Source organism: Morone saxatilis, unplaced genomic scaffold (assembly GCF_004916995.1).
Source record: "Morone saxatilis isolate NCDOM2014 unplaced genomic scaffold, NCSU_SB_2.0 Contig12, whole genome shotgun sequence".
NCBI lineage: Eukaryota > Metazoa > Chordata > Actinopteri > Moronidae > Morone > Morone saxatilis.
In genome coordinates, this window is record NW_023339674.1 from 12,195,792 (window position 1) to 12,212,549 (window position 16,758).

General features: G+C 40.8%; 3 protein-coding genes across 4 annotated transcripts in view; 1 reads left to right on the forward strand and 2 right to left on the reverse strand.

Annotated features, from left to right (window-relative positions):
* tmem44 (transmembrane protein 44) overlaps nt 1-5,501 on the reverse strand; it is a 6,484-nt gene extending 983 nt beyond the window's left edge. Inside the window, exons 1-9 of the mRNA XM_035653132.1 lie at nt 5,033-5,501; nt 4,830-4,956; nt 4,673-4,757; nt 4,298-4,455; nt 3,820-3,906; nt 3,574-3,744; nt 2,955-3,116; nt 2,638-2,706; nt 2,384-2,521 (exon numbers count right to left, since the gene is read on the reverse strand). Of these exons, the coding sequence (XP_035509025.1) occupies nt 2,384-2,521; nt 2,638-2,706; nt 2,955-3,116; nt 3,574-3,744; nt 3,820-3,906; nt 4,298-4,455; nt 4,673-4,757; nt 4,830-4,956; nt 5,033-5,217 (1,182 nt within the window). The 5' untranslated portion in view covers nt 5,218-5,501. The remainder of the gene's footprint in view (nt 1-2,383; nt 2,522-2,637; nt 2,707-2,954; nt 3,117-3,573; nt 3,745-3,819; nt 3,907-4,297; nt 4,456-4,672; nt 4,758-4,829; nt 4,957-5,032) is intronic.
* A 943-nt stretch (nt 5,502-6,444) lies between these two features.
* lsg1 (large 60S subunit nuclear export GTPase 1) lies at nt 6,445-12,961 on the reverse strand. The gene is made up of 14 exons (XM_035653951.1): nt 12,741-12,961; nt 12,100-12,226; nt 11,501-11,621; nt 11,322-11,408; nt 11,133-11,219; nt 10,962-11,022; nt 10,460-10,636; nt 9,711-10,058; nt 9,308-9,409; nt 9,056-9,199; nt 8,173-8,296; nt 7,763-7,842; nt 7,229-7,399; nt 6,445-7,097 (listed from the first exon to the last, which is right to left on the reverse strand). Exons 1-14 carry the CDS (start codon nt 12,837-12,839, stop codon nt 6,918-6,920), a joined length of 1,908 nt encoding a protein of 635 aa, XP_035509844.1. The 5' UTR covers nt 12,840-12,961; the 3' UTR covers nt 6,445-6,917.
* Nucleotides 12,962-14,202: 1,241 nt separating this feature from the next.
* Nucleotides 14,203-15,686, forward strand: fam43a (family with sequence similarity 43 member A). 2 transcript variants are annotated; one of them, XM_035653860.1, is made up of 2 exons: nt 14,203-14,282; nt 14,400-15,686. In XM_035653860.1, the coding sequence occupies exon 2, from the start codon at nt 14,437-14,439 to the stop codon at nt 15,475-15,477; it is 1,041 nt and encodes a 346-aa protein (XP_035509753.1). In that variant the 5' UTR covers nt 14,203-14,282; nt 14,400-14,436; the 3' UTR covers nt 15,478-15,686. The 2 variants fall into 2 exon arrangements, with proteins under 2 accessions (XP_035509753.1, XP_035509754.1); XM_035653861.1 differs by having other exon boundaries at nt 14,403-15,686.
* Nucleotides 15,687-16,758: the final 1,072 nt, after the last annotated feature.

A 16,758-nucleotide genomic window follows, 5' to 3' on the forward strand; every position in this document is an offset into this window, starting at 1 on the left:
CCCCCCCCCCTCACCTCCACCTCAGTCTCACCCCAGCAAAGAACAGTCTCTCAGCAGAAATGTGCAAGAAACACACAGCACAATAGACAATTCAAGCTGCAGTGAACTGCAGTGAACTCTCACCGCTCAGTTTATGCAGGCAGCACACTCCAAAATGTTGTGTGGTTTTATCATGATCAGCGATTATGGTGATGCCATGTAAAAACTGAAATGTAAATATATCTCAAACTGTTCACCAGCACTATTATCTTTTACTTTCTGTCTTCAGCTTGCTTTAAAACATTTGACAGCTGGGTAAACTATGGGTGTATTGTAGTGGAAAAGTAAAAACCAAGTACAAAGTGACAGTTTCAAATCATATGGAAATCATATTCCTATTAAATCACCAAGTAAACAGCGTCTGTTAATTCTAACTAGCAAGTGGAAAAAGTGCCACAGAGGGAGGGATTTATGTATTTAACTGCTGTTGTCTTTGGTTAGAAATACGACAGACAAGAGATTTGTTCAGTAGGCTACTGAGCAACAAAGATCAGCTGTTATTATTAGGAGTTTACAGACTTGCAGACTAATCTGAGCTGCCCCAAAAATACTTGGAAATATACTGCAAGCAAAATATTTGGATACTCCTGTAGTGTTCAGGGCTCCACCAACCAGTGAGAGCTGAGATAAGATTAAGTTGAAGAGGAGGAGTTCACACAGTCAAATAAAGCTGTATGCTTTACCACATATAATATGTACACACAGGACACATAATACTTTGTTAAAGCCCTCTGAGTTCTCTAACACACTTACTGTGCTAAGGGCATTCACGTCATTTGCTTTTTCCTGTTTGGTGAACAGTATCAAGCTGCAATTGTTTGTGCGCACTCCATTTGCCTTTGTTTCTGACTAAATGACATCCTCCATAGCTTGGCTTTCTGCAGCAGCACAGTGAAGGAGTGCCAGGGACTGAAAATAAAAAAGCTTGTAATTTCACTCTCAAAGCAGCAACTCAAACTATGCTATTATAAAGTGAATTGTCCTCTAAAACTAGACTACTTTTTGCTATGTAGCCAACATTTAATTGTGGGCACAGCTCTACGCTGCAGATTAAAGCCACATTCCACTTTATTTAAAATACAAACCTTGCCTCTCATGCTTCTCACACTTCAATGCACACACACACGGGTCTCTCCATAGAGTTTGACTCATCAGTCCTACCAGAATATGCTGACTGCAATCTTCTTACAAGAACTTCTGATGACCGTCTGAGTTACTTCCCTCAGAGTCACATGTGAAAAGCACAACCCTCGGTTTGCAGCAGTTCAAACACTGCCCTGAGTGTTACTTCTTCTTATTGGTTCCTCTGAGCGCGTTTAATCTCAGAGACAGCTGTATATACAGAGGTATATAGTGTATATAGCACTTTGGGCTGCATGTTTGTATGAAAGGTGCTATATAAATAAAGTGGAGTTGAGTTGAGTAGACAAACTTGTGGTAGGTTTGGCTCAAAGATTGACAGAAGAACAAACGGCGCTGTTTCAACCCTTTAAGTAGGGTGGTTATTCATTCAAGTAATTGCAATGTAATTGAGACTAAAGTCTGTCGGTATATCCAAAACAACAATTTCAGTCAACACTCGCCAAATGTGTATTTTTATCATAAAGGCACAGATTCAAATCTAGTTCTGTGAGACGGCGGGGCACCTCAGGGCATCCTACACTCAAACACATTCATACAGTCAAAGCAACAAATCCATTTAGTCAAACATTCATCAGTCAGTATCAGTCTAGACTTTCACCTCTCCATGAACTTCTGTGCTGTGTTGTGCAGGGGAAATCTGTTCCATAGACCACTATAAAAAAGCAATAAACTGAACAGATTCATGTCATCACAGCAGTTCACACAAGGTGATATAACACAGGCTAACAGCGGTCGAACATTCATTCACACTTTCACAGAAGTCATGCACCCATGCACTCATTATGGCAAAATGCTGTCACCACCTAGTGGCGCACTATGAGAAGTACACTTCATAGCTTTATTGTTACATATCACTGTTGAGAGATCACGGTTCAGTAACCAGGTATCCATGTATATCTGACAGTGGACATTTTAAAACAGGCTGAAATATTAGTTCCAGCTTATTACTGGCTAAACTTTCAATCAGAGGGCTTAATGGGATTGTTGATAAACAAAAACAATGACAACAGGTGCAGTTGCTGACTACAGTATCAGTAAGTATTTTGCATTGAATGTATTAATGAATCATATTTTTTGGATATTTGCTCTGACTGGTTAGCTCTTATGTCTTGTGCAAATAAGACAATGTGAAAATATCATACTGATCCTACTGGTCACCAACAGAGCTAAAATTTGGTTTTACTTCAGTAGTCCAACCCACCTCCAGATCGGAGCTGACTAGCGAAGAATCATGGGATGTATCTGAGGAGCAGAATCTGTCGACTCTGGTCAATTGCACATTCCTGTTGATACACCGGTCCTCCACCTCCTCCTTGGACAACACCTTCTTAAGGCATATCTTGAAATAAACAGAAAGAAAACCCTACTTACTTATTAAGAATGACTGCTGATTGAGGTGAAGAAGAAATATGCATTTCATTTCTAGAGTGCATTGCAACAACAGATTTGTCTTACTTTTCTTGCTGGTTGGACATTGACATCCATATAACGGCCCATCTCAGTCATCTTCTGGAATGTTTTTGTCTTTGAAATAAAGGTTTAATAAAAAACTAAAAAAGAACAGGATTCAAATATACCAAAGGAACGCCTGCATATTGTTTTTTCTTTTATGCACATTTAAGCTGAAACATGAACATAAATTAATGAGTGTAGAAAGTAGGACAGTAAGTAAAATTCCAATGCCGCACTGAGGTCAAGATTGGTAATCTTGTCAATGGAATAGCAAAAAGCAAATAAGACCTAAAACTTAACATAACTTTAACATAAATTACTTTGGCTTGTGCTGAAGAATGAATTTGCTGCTTTCTCTGTCTTTCCATGACACCCTTATCCTCAGTGGACATGCTTGAGCCACCTAAAAGGCTCTCTGTGTCTGCAGAAAAACTGGTAAGCTGCTGTCTGGTTCCTCTTCTGCACCAATGGATGACTAGAATCTGAAAATGTTGTATTAAAGCTTAACAAGTTAATTATGGTTGAAAATCTGTACAATTCACATGCATTCGAGGCATCATTTAAATCTATTCTAACTGCACATTATTTCCCAGAGATTAAACGTGGGTAGTATTGTGACGTTCTTCTCTTGAATGTTATTGATGCCATTAGGGTTTCTATTTTTTGTTGCTCCTTCACTTTCTGTTCAGTTTATCACTGCTGCTGCTTCTATAAATCTAAAAAACAGGAAAAAGCTACCAGAGACTTTAGTTCATGGAACAGCTTTCATAGACTGAATCAATACTGTGCTATAAAAGCTACCAGAGACCATCTCCACTTCTGTGGCCAATGCCCTGGTGAAGGGCTCTGGCAGGAGTGTTATTGTGGTATTAGCCGACTTAAAGCCGTGAGCCTGACAGAGTGAGTAAGATGCAGTCATGCTATGCTATATAAGGATACAAGAAGGTCCAGGGTGACACAGCATATTGTTGACAGCAACCACGGCATGACTTTCAAAAGAAACCCAAGCTGAGTGTCATAGAGGAGTATGGCAGCAGCATAGAGGGCACCCGCCAGTGAGCACAGCAGTCCAGAGAACATGTAGGCCTGGGTCAACATCTGTCCTCTGTACTAAAAAGGAAAAAATAAATGTCATTCACTTAAAAGCAATTCAACACTGGGAGATTCTGACACCAAAACACTTACAGCTCTGCGGAGTGCAGGAAACCTAGAGGTACAGGCGATGACAAAGGAAAGGAGGCCAAGTACGTATCCCAGGATTTCAGTGTTGTCCTGTTAGAATAACAGTTGTAAGTTGTTATACTGTCAGATTCAATACAAAGTAAGGACACTTAGTCTGAATAGACTCGAAAGACTCGAAAGCATTAATATCCATCAACACTGCAGATATTGATTTGAACATATAAAGTGGTGAGTATTTAAAACTAAAGAGCACCACGTTTGCACTGAGGCAGAAGTAAGGGGACACACATTTTAAGCACAGGTCAATATTGTTCAGTGTGAGTTAAGTGTAGATGTAGATACTCAAATTTAATAGTTGCACTGGCAGATTACTTCAGTACATGCCACCTATCCCTACCCATGAACTGTGTTTGTCTATTGAACTACAATAAGTCCTGTCATTTTAGGACTACAACTATCCACAGTGCTGGTGTGTGCGTACTTGGAGTGTGAGGTACAGCAGTCTCCTCCTGCTGAGAGGCCTGTCTGCTGGGCGATGGGTGACCCTGGACTTCAGAAAACCTCCTGCAACCACCATCAGTACACACACTGCGAGAAGGTTCTGCCTCCTCCGCGCCCTCATCATCCTCAGCCTCCTCTCTGAGGAAAAAACACACACACAATAGTTGGAAACAGTTGTAACATATCCCCTATTCATTTGTTTGGTTATCTGTAGAGCGTCTCTGATAAGTCTCCTTACTGTTTTGCCTAAAAGGTTTTGGCCAGTAGGGTGTGAATACTAACACACCTGTGCTTACCTTTAGGAGGATAGGGATATGGTTTGCATTACTGAGATAAGGCATTTTTCTGAACTTACCTGCCTTTGAGTTCCAGCACAGGAAAGGGAAGCAAGCCATAAAATGCACAGCATCCACAGCAGCAGCAACAGCACCTATTAAAACCTACAGAGGAGGGAGCAGAAGTTACTGATGCATGCAAAAAAAAGATTAAAAAGCACCATGATTCAAACGTACCTGAATATGCAGCTGTCTGGACAGAATGGCTCCCACTGTGCTGCACAGGTTACCGAAAAGGCTGTAGAGGAAGGTGACTGTTTCTCCCGGATTTTGTCTCCGACATTTGCACCCCTGACACAGGAGCCTTGAACAGTTAACGCGGGTTTAGTGTCAGACAACTTTTTAATAAATTACCAGAACAAATGCTGAATCCAACTTACACAAAGCATGAGAGCAGTAAGAGCAGCGCTGACAGAAAGCTTAGGCCGATGGGGACGCAAAGTTTGTCTGCGTCATGGGAGAAACAGGTAGAGACCGAATCCACGCAAAATTCAACCAGACTGGAGAGGAAAGTGTTGGGATTTCCACTTGCTGGATCCTCCAGGATAAATGCACGTCGACCCATATTAACAGTAAATACGTTTACATTTCGTAATACTAGAAAAAAAGCCTTGAGAAGCCTTGCACACACACGCACACACACACAGCCGAAACGCAAACTCGCGCGTCAAGCGGACAAGAGCAAAGGACGGACCTGCATATTTCAGGGAGGAGCTCACCTGTGATACACCTCGGCAAATACTGTGTGTTGTGGGAAATTGGCTACAGAAGTCTCACCTTTGAGGGCTAAAAAAACAAAGTAATGCATCTATTTTATGATCTAGTTAACTTGTGTAAGTTGAGCTTTGACAGACATTACGACCGCCTGCCAGGAGCTGCATCCTCCCAGGATGAGGCCCTCAGAGGTGGTCCGGATGAAGGGATTTCTTTTTACTTTTTACACCTAAGGCATGAGTGCAGCGGCGGATCTAGAGAAATATTCATGGTGTGGTATAAATATATGCTGATTTAATCACAAACAATTATAAATATCAATATTTCCTCGGAAAAGCCCCACAATTAAGACATTTTAACTGAAAAAAACATTACATTATTGTGGCGCATTAATCTTAAATTAGTAAATACTTTTATTTCCAAATCTTTAGACATTTCCCAGTGGTTCCCAACCCGGGAGTCGCAACCCCCACCATCGGTCACCAAAGCTTCATGGCTGGTCATGAGGCCTTCTTGGTTTTCAGGCTTAAGAAAACTTTAAAAATATACACAGGTGGTCTATATCTCAGCATTTGTTTGACTTTTGTTAAGAAAACTAAACGTACAGTTGTCTAACAGAGCAATGTCCAAGCACCAGGGACAAGAAAACATTTAATCTGTCAAAAAAAGAGAAGCCTATTAGGTTAGTACGATATAAAAAAATAATGATAATACAAAGAATTGTATAAAAAGTTCTACCTAAACAGGAAATATTTCTAAATTAATCCAAATCACTAATTTTAAACAAACTTCTCGCAGTTACTGAGTTGACCATTTGGGTTAATTCTAGTTTTTAATATAATATGAAATATCCATAAAATATCTCACTTGATGTACATTGCTAAACTCCTAAACTGCAGCAAATTAAGCTTTTAAATAAATGAACCCCTATGTGATTACATATACTCAGATTAATAATTGTTTGAAGATGTGATTTGAATTTTCCAAACATTCGCACATACACGTACATATAATCCCCTACTGCACTGTGTAGCATTAACAAACGTTAACCTTGTGGAGTGAAGAAGTGAAACACCAACATGAAAACATTCAGTTTATTTCATAATTCATCTCAGTTACATTAATCACAGCTGTATATGGAAAATACAGTCATTTATCTGGTGAATAAAGACTTGAATGAATCTACTGAAACGGCTTTAAAATACAAATGTAATATGTTTTTTTTCAATGTCTTAATAACATTCAGACCTTCTGGATGTCGAGTCCATTTCCAAACACTGTGGTGAGAGCTGGTGTACAACTGGTGATCCAGTTGATGGAATGCATTGCACCAATATGATCTTCTAACCAGCGCAGCACATGAAATGATTTTGCACCTCATTTGTTAGTATCAAGACAGCCTGACCTTTCCATAATCACAGAATTAAGGGGCCTGAATCTACCTTCAGATACTGCTCAGCATCAACGCCTTTGGAATCACATCTGAACTGTCTGTTTCCATTTCTGCTGAACTGATCTGTAATTAAACGCGCTTTGATTTCAGATCATCCTTCAGGCATCCAGATGCTTGGTAAGACGGCGTACTTTCTCTTTCTTGTTCCTGTTCCCGTGTTTTTTCCACGGTTTTCCCACCACCGACTCTGATCCAGCTTTTCCAGGGCCAACAGGTCCACAGCCTGGTTTATAGCCCATGTAGGACTGAACCCCTTTGGTGAGCGCCCGCACATTCTCCTGCAGATAGAGACGCCATCAATATTCATTCATTTCACAAACAACCATAATTACTGATATTGTGGATTTAAACTGATAACTACTATGCAGACATTTTTCCTACGAATAAGAAGACAGTAGATGTAATATACCTGATGGAAGAAATTCTTGTCAACCGTATTTTCAATTCTCCTGATTTTCTGTTTGTTTGTTGTTGCCGAGAGATCACAGCAGTCAGAGTCTCTATTCAGGAACTTGTTGTGCTGCGGCTGGAAGTCTTCAGCATTAATATGTGGGGGAGGATGGCAGTACAGAAGCTTGCCCTGTAAGGAGTCAACATTGTTAGTAGTGAAAGGATGTTCTACTCAGGATTAAAATATTTTAAATAAATGTATAGATGTTACCAAAAGTCCAAATTTCCTATAACAGCTACTCCACTATGCAGCTATGCTAGGTCAATATAAAGCAGGTGCCAGACTTACGACAGTCAACTACTAGATTAAAATGAGGTATTTTGTTTATTTATTTAATCAGATCAATCATGCTGACGTTAAAGAGACTCAATCGATTGTTCTTTAAGCCCTATTTAACCTTACCTTCCTACTATACATAAATTGTCAAAACCAACAACAAAATGTACTGGGAACTGTAGTTTTTTTAATTCTGACTCTGGGTCTGTTACTTACGTTGACATAATCCTTCAGGACGTACCGGGCTGATCTGGACTGATCAGGTTGGCCATGTGTCGTCATAAACCCTCTCATGTCTGAAATAGAGGGAAACAATAATATACTTTATACAGCTCTGCTATAAAGTTAGAGTTTACATAATGCTTTAAAAAAAAAAGTACAAAGTAGTTAAACAGAAAAAAAGAACACATTCAAGAGAAACTAGGTTGAAAGAAAAACAAACATGGAGGGGGCAAATCCTACATTCAAGTCTATAAAAATGCATTTTATTAACTCATAAAAGATCCACTAGATGGATAATTCCCACAGCTAATCTCCATACAGAGTTGCATGCCGGCAAGTACATTTCTTGGCCCATTTGTTAATTTATTCTCTATAGAAACATTATAAAAGTCAGGTAGTCTCACAGCCATAAGCCATCAGCATCTCCTCAGAGGTGGGGTGCCTGTCAGGGTCGTCGTCTTCTCGTGGTCGGATGATGTTGATGCCGTATGTGCCTTCTAACACATGCCGAGGGATCGTCTGACATATGTGACAAATCTGTTAAGGACCTAACTACAAGTAGCATCCAAGAAATTCTTAAAGTCGGAGGGACTGTGAGCTTCATGAACATTTTAAACATCAACACATCATTGTAAAATTTTGGGGGGGTTATTTGAGTTCATTATTGTAAACAAATGACACCACAATTGATACTGAGGTCATAGTGACAGAAAAGATTGGGTGGTTAAGTTAAAGGGATAGTTAGGGTTTTTTGAAGTGGGGTTGTACGAGGTACTTATCCATAGTCAGTGTCTTAACTGCGGAAGATGGAGGTCAGCGTGCCCCCAGTTTGGAGAAACAGACAGGAGCAAAAATATCCATTTAAAAGGTTATATATGTGAAATTCACTTGCCACTGGACATTGCACTAGAGCACCCTCATCTCAGACCAAAACAATCGGACAGAAACTAAATACAACTCACCACAACTGTCTTCATTAGTCTTTATCACCAACACTGGTTTGGTCAAAATAAACTCTTAATTAATTCACAGAGTTAGAGGTGAAAATACTCCTGAAAAGGACTGCAATGGCTGAAAAGTAAGCTAATGTCAATATCAAAGTGCGTCCACTAAAAGTGCTTGTTTTTGCAGCTAACAGGCTCAGATTGTTATTCTAAGTGTCTGACAACATTATGGAAATGATCCCAAAAGAGATTTTCCTTTTGCTTAACCAGAAACGGCAGTAATATTACTATTGCTTTTTTAGTGGTCATCAATCTGCTGTGTCAAAAAGCATGTAAAGGATATAAGGGAGACTGCAGGTATGTGATCTCTCATCTGGTCAATGGGCAGGATCCCAGAGCAGATCATCTCAGCTTTGGTAGAAACAAAGGAGGGCATGACCAGACCAGGGCAGTCACAGAGGCACAGACCCGGTTCCACAAACAGAGTCTGTGATACACGTGAAGAAAAGGCAAAAGAACAATCACACCTTAAGCTTTCTATTGATGGAACAAATGACTGGAATTCACATTGAAAGGTTCAAGAGTATTCCTGTACCTGAAAGTGCTTAGTGTGTCCAGGAGTGGCTGAAACCGACACCTTTTTGTTCCTCAAGATAGTATTGATTGTGGAACTCTTTCCCACATTCGGATACCCAACCTGTTGAATTCATACACGATGAAATATGGAATTGCTTAACAACTATTCAAAACAATTTATAGTGCTTGTGGAAAGCCCATTTGACCCTTAACTTTTCTAACATTTTTCCTGTCAAAACATTTGAAAACAGCAAACACAGTACATTTTTCACATAAGGAACAAGGCAAAGAACATTCCTGGTTAAGCTTGCAATGGATTACAGCATTCTTACTCTACACAGTACATGCTAAGTGCAAATGAGCAAGTAAATCAGGAAACTCTCTTTTGCAGCAGATCGTTTAGCGTACAACTTTTTACCCACCAGTCCAACTGTCAGCTGCCCTTCTTTACATCTGGGCCCGTTGTGAACAGCTTTAAACACGTCCAGCAGCTCATCCATGTGCAGCAGTCGGCTGGAGTTGTGGAAAGAGGATTCGCTGGATGAACCGGCTCCCTCTCCTTCACCCTCATCTTCTGAGCAGGTGTGCCAGTCCTCTTCTTTTACGGTAATCTTTCCCCGCTGCTCTTCTTCTGTGTCACTCTCTTCATCCTCCTCTTCTGCCTCCTCCTCCTCTCCATCTGCCCCCTTTCGGGTCAAGTCTTCATTGTCTGGCTGTCCTTCCTCTTCTGGGTCACTCTCTCCACCCTCCGGATCGTCCACTTCCATGCCCTGTGAGAGGTGACGTTTCACTTTGATACTGGGTTTAAAGGCAACAGCGAGTCTAAAGAAACAAGTTTCTCCAAAACTATCTGAAATTGAAAACTGGTAACGTTCACTTCCCCATGTGAATACATTTATTAAAGGTCTAGTGTGTAGGATTTAGTGGCATCTAGTGGTGTAGTTGCAGATTGCAACTCTGTCGCTTCACCCTCCCCTTCCAAGCGTGAAGGAGAAACTACGTAGGCCGCTCATTCTGTTCATTCTAAGGTAACAAAAACATAACGGTTCCTATATTAAGGTGATTATTCACTAATAAAAACATAGCTGTGAATATTATATTCCATTTCTGCCAATAGATCTTCTTAAATGTTTCCCACCAGCCCTTTCTTCTCAATCATCCTTCTCCTCACCTTTTCCTCTGCATCCAGTCTGTCGCCCTCAGCCAGTGCAGACCAGAAAACTGCCCTCAGTCCGTCTTTCTGGAAGTGTCTGGCCCAGGCTCGCCTCTGCTCCCTGGTTAGCAGATCTGCCTTGTTCACCAGCAGCATGTTCACCTTATGCTCTGATACTTCCTTTACGTAGGACTCCTGGCAGCACGCAACAGAAAAATCAGACAGAATAAAACAGAACTGCAATGTTCGACTCACCTTTATACAATACTTCTGCTGGCAGTTTAATTATTTCATTTAATTTGATTATTTTACTTGTTTAGAATGTAACTACAAAGCAAGTAAGTACAAATGTGAGACAGATCTTTGAGGAAAAAACTCACAGATGAAAGACAACAGGACAAAGGAAATTAAAACTGTAAAACCTGTTACAATATGTATGTGTACCCTAACGCAGGGACTGCATTGATTGTAACCTTCAGCATCCCTTTCCCACTAAAGCAACTTTGCCCAGTGTACTTACCAGGTCAGGACATCTGAACAGTAAAGGATTCCTGGCATCAACAATTTGAACGACGACATCGCTACAAGAAAACACAAAAACAGTTTTGCCTTTAAGTATTGCATGAAGAGAACACATTCCTCATTAAAGACAGGCATGAGCTGACAGCCGTTTACAGCTTTAGTTTTTTACCTCCGCTCGATCACTCTCCACAGCTGTCTCCAGAACTCCAGGTTCCTCTCAAATGGGGTGAGAATTAACTTCTGCTCCTCTTCTAACCTTTAGAGGTAACACTTGCAGTTATATAGCTGACATTGAAAATCCCACACTGACTTAACCTTATATTACAAATGCTGTTAGATTCTTTTTTTTATTACACACTCTGCAAGCTCTCGTCTCCAGTGTAAGAAGCTGTCTTTCTCTGCTTGCTGAAGCTCCTCTGGACTCGTGCTTTCATCCCAGTGGGGGCTTAAAATTGAAAGAGACATATGACAAAAATTAAAAATGCAAAACATACAGTACAACAAGTTCATAAAATTAACTAGATTTAGTCTACTTACCGACGAGGAATTCTGAGGAAATGCTTGTTTTCTTCATGCAGCTTTGCCAGCCTGATTCTCTCCTCAGCTGTTATCAAGCCTGCTCTAGCTTCCGCTGGCACAAACTTGATGTTGAGTTTCTCTAAGAAAACAAAGAAAGAAACAGTCAGAGACAGCAATGGAATCAAAAGACAAAGTTTGCATAACACAACATAACTTAAGACGAGATATATTCAAGCAACCTCAAGGATGCTGCAGAAATTCTAACTTCTAACAGAAAACATTTATCTATGATCCTCTAAAACAGTGGGGGGGGGGGGGGGGGGGGGGGCACACTGTGACACTACCAGTGTTGGGGCCATTTTATACAGAGGAAACAGAGTGGAAACACAGCGCAGTCGCACACAACACAACAGATACAACGTAACATTTGCTGTGCAGCAACAGATAACTACCTAATCAGTTTGATATGATGTTTACATACAACAGCCGTGTCAAACACATTGGGATATGGAATACACCTCAATGTGCTTGGGAAGTTAAAAACATCCTTTGACCACAACATCGAGCAGAACACAAAACTCAAGCACCATACACAAGTTAAGAGAGGTTTTACTTACCCGCAACAAACTCTGTTCCCGCTAATTCTGCAGTGGCCAGAAAGTCATCCATTGAACTCTGTTCTGTCACTGACTGCAGGTTCAGCCGTCCCCAGTCATAGCCATCATTCAGCTCACTGGTGTGGAGCTGCAAATGTAAGAAAATAACAGGCTACATTAGTCTAGGGTTACAGTGAGTGCTACAGAAAAATACACACTTATTGTCATGAGGAAAATCTGTTGCCAAAATCTGCCAAAATATCTCTCATAAGTAATAGCACAGTAGCTATGAAGCAATTCTAATAATCTTTTGAGATTGTGTTGCAAAACTAATGTTCCATATACTTTATCTATATGCCGAATTTACCACAGGAACCAATTCATTAGAAGGGGTATTCATTTATGTACTGCACCTTACTGATATGAAAAGCAGCGATAAAATTTACATTTTCTTAAGGGAGTTTGGCGCAAGCTAACAAACCACACTTTTCAGAATACCGACAGCTCTGCCGAAACCCTGCACATAGTGAAATAGTTGAGTGGCAGTTCAAACGGGGCCACACATGAACTTGAATTTGATAATATACCATTGACAGCGAAACAACTATCCTCTACGATGTGTTAAAGCATGTTTAATATAAGCTAGTTGCTATGTGTCATACCCATGAGTCGCCCCTCTTGTTTCCTCGACCGGCCTGCAGTCTCTCCTTTATCAGAGATCTGCCCAGTCCGCCTCCACCGCCCGCCTTCTTCTTCCCCATACTAACTCCTTCTGTCGTCAATTTATACTAAACACTGTAATATAATAAAGCGAAAGAGTTGTAAAAACGAGCTCCGTCGCTAGCTACAGTGCCCCATGTGCACTAGGTTGTTGTCGTAAGAACCGGAAATGGGACAAACCAATAATGTTTTTATATCCAGAAGAATTTATCTCAACTACTTTCATATATTCATATATTTAATTTAAGTAGTTGTAAATTCACATATAAGTTCTAAATAATTAATCCCCTTAAAGATCTCCTTATTATATCTACTTTATTGTAAGTATCTGTAGTGATATAGCTGTGGTACAGTCCACTTTTCTGTCCTGCTATCAAAGGTGCCCTGAAGAAAATGGGACGGTACCAATGTTCGTTCCTCATGCCTACCCTCATTTAGTTTTACAGTCAAATAAATGTAAATACAGTCTTTATGTATATACTTTTAAAAGAGGTTATAATTCTCAAATTATAAAAGTTAGTATTGCGCAAAGTTAAAAGTAAATCCTCTTCTATCCACCCCGACAAACGCACTTCTGATGTGAACCAGAAGATGGCAGCATGAAACAGCACCATCAGAATGAATCTCCAGCCTCACTGACACACAGGCAGCACCAAACTGATAAACTGACTGATATAGGAAATATTCATCTAAGAAGAGAACACTCTTCACATTCAAAGTTAGATTTTTAGTGAATATATTAAAGAAAACTGTATTTATCTTAAGTCTGGCTTTAAAAAATGTGAGAGATAATGTCAACACATTTAAATCCATGGTAGACTAATCTAATTATGCTTAAGACATTAAAATTGCCCCAAAAATATTATTATGTTATGTTATATAGTGTAAAAATATATAGGAGCTTAGTTACTTTGCACTCAGTTGTGATTTTATTTTAGTTTTATTTATTGTTTTAAATCTATATTCCATATGTTTTAATCTCTTGTAATATCACTGTAACAGAGAGTTTTGGTATGGTAATCTATATGTGTATATTTGACATTTCCAATGTAGTAAAAGCCAATAGAAATGTACATTTACACATTTAGGACATTCCCAGCTAGTTATTGAAATAATGTTAATAGGTTTATGCTACTAAATGTCATTGTGTAATTGTTTCATTCAGTTATCAAACCAATGTTTCGGCCTTCAACTCTTTTATTTATTTTGAAATCATTAATATGGACTGTACACAAAATTATGCTATTTGGAAACAGCAGGCAACCGTGAGAGTTTTGTATCAATGAACACAGTAAACACGGACCAACAGGTCTAGTATCACTTGGTTCAGTCGTCCTTACCCCTACAGTCACCCTCAGATGGTCTCTCCCACTATATAACCCATGAAGCTCGCCTCTCCAAAGTAGACTGTATTCAGCCTTACACAGAGAGAAGACCGGGGACACTACAATGGACAAGAGCACTTTAGAGGATGACCAGATGAAGTACGATGTCTTTGCGTTAACTTCTCATAGAGTAGCTCACAAATGACCTGACAGGGCAATACACACTCCTAGGACTTAGTAGTGATACAAAGTTTATTTCTTTTCTTTCTCTCTCAGTAGACTTTGTTGCTGTTGACTGCAAACAGCCCTTAAAATGCTGCCTTGGAAGAAGAATAAGTTCGACCTGATTGAGGAAGACAAGCAGTCCAAGCAGAAGGGCTATGCAGTGAGTCTCAACTACTCTGCGCTCACCTCCTTCGCCAAGTCCTGCCCCGAGAGCGCACTCAACCGGGTGGGCAGCATGTTCAAGTCAAAGAGGAAAAAGGTGAAAATCACCAGCGAGGACCCCACGTACACGGTGCTCTACCTGGGGAATGCCACCACCATCCAGTCCAAAGGGGACGGCTGCACGGACGTGGCGGTGAGCAAGATCTGGGGCAAAAGCGACATGGGCAAGAACGGCACCAAAATGAGGCTGACCATCAGCTCGCAGGGCATCCGGATGGTGCATGTGGACGACAAGGCCAGGAGGCCGGGACACTTGTACTTGTTGCACCGGATAACCTACTGCGTCGCGGACCCGAGGCTACCCAAGATTTTCGCCTGGATATACAGGCACGAAATGAAGCACAAGGCGGTGATGCTGCGCTGCCACGCAGTGCTGGTGTCCAAGCCGGAGAAGGCAAAAGCCATGGCGCTGCTGCTGTACCAGACCTCGGCCACGGCCCTGGCTGAGTTCAAAAGACTAAAACGGAGGGACGATGCCAGGCACCAGCAGCAGCAGCTCATAGGGGAACAAACCATCCCGTTGGTCCCCCTCAGGAAGCTGCTGAACGGACAGTGTTACTACAAACCCCCGGTGGAGCGCAGCCGGAGCGCGCCCAAGCTGGGCTCTATCACAGAGGACTTGGTTGGGGAGGAGGAGGAGGAGAAAGCGACGCACTTTGAGTGTGAGGACATTCTGGACACGGACGATGATTGTGTGGCCAACGGCAAACAGGAGTTGACTCAGATTATTAATGACTTGGGAGAGATGAGCATAGGAAACGACGTGCAGACTCTGAAAGCTGATCTCAGAGTCACCAGACTTCTCTCTGGAGAGAGCACGGGCAGCGAGTCCTCCATAGAGAGCAACCAGGAGCCCCCTCCGCTCACTAATGGGTTTGAAGAGGTAAAGGTGCAGGAAATTGCCTGAATAAATGTAGGCATTTCTGGGCGCCTCTGACGCATTGTTTTGTTGTCTCCACAAGAAACATTTCCTTTGTCGTCAACCTTGTGTTGAAGAGTGTTTTGTCTAATCGGTGCCTCCATGACTAAATGATATGACCCAGAAAAAAAAAATCCCTCTAAGGTTTTGGGACAACAATTAGGTCACTGAATGATATTTTAAGATTGTGAAAAAAACAAGAACAATGGGAAAACAAATGCCCATGCCCATTTGAGAGATGACTGGTTGGACCGAGGAACCCCCAGGACGCACGGCACTAATTCTGTCTCTTTTATTTAAGAGGATTTGTTGTAGCCTCAAGCTTGTTTACCTTAAGTTTTTCTCTCTTGAAAAACCAAGATCCAAAAAAACATTCCGCACGTTTTTGTTTTGTTTTTGTTTTTCCTTCAGTGGGTCTAAACAGGAAATCCTTAATTTTCCTGTCAGGGCGCTTTTGTAACAGCCTGTTCATTTATTTTATTTTGCACTGTTGTAGAGTTAATTCAAGTATTATGTTGACTACATGTACATAATGTTTGTTGGTATGTTGTCTGAAACATAAATGTCATATCTTTGCTGTGCAAAAGAAAAAACACCTTTTATGTATTAAGATGTAAAGTAAAGATGTTTTAAGTATAAATATGTTATTTTTTAAAGAATACAAATGTGGTTTGTTATGTGAACCTCATAGAATTATCAATAAAAAAGAAAATCATACAAAGTTGTTGAAGTTTATGTGTAGATTTGTGTTCAAAACAAGTAGGACATGTTTTTCCTCTGGTGCTTTTTTTTATATGAGTGGGGATTTACCTTCAGGGTCTTCAATTGAGTTCAGATATGCCCTGCTGACTTAAAGTCACATGGAGATGGGAAACAAGAGAAAGACACAACATTTCTCACCTCCACCATAAAGTTACCTACGTGTTGTTGTATAAATGTATTTCAGTTAATAGCCATGGCTGGGTCTGTACCCACTTTTTCCTTTTGGTCAGATTGCTTTAAGGAGCACAGGCTGTAGAAGTTATTGAGTTAAGGTACTGAAGGCCCATTCATTCTGACTGGCCTCAGGGAAGCCAGGCCACACAGGAGGACGTCACCACAAGCACAAGCAGTTAGAGCATCACATGGGTGCTTTAATGACAAGGCAGCAAAAAGTACCGGAGGACTTTTAACACCATACTGACTGTTTTTTATTTCCGATTACGTCTGCCCTCCTTTGTTGAGACACCAGAGAGAATCTCTTAAAGGTCAAAGCAAGTACTGTAAATG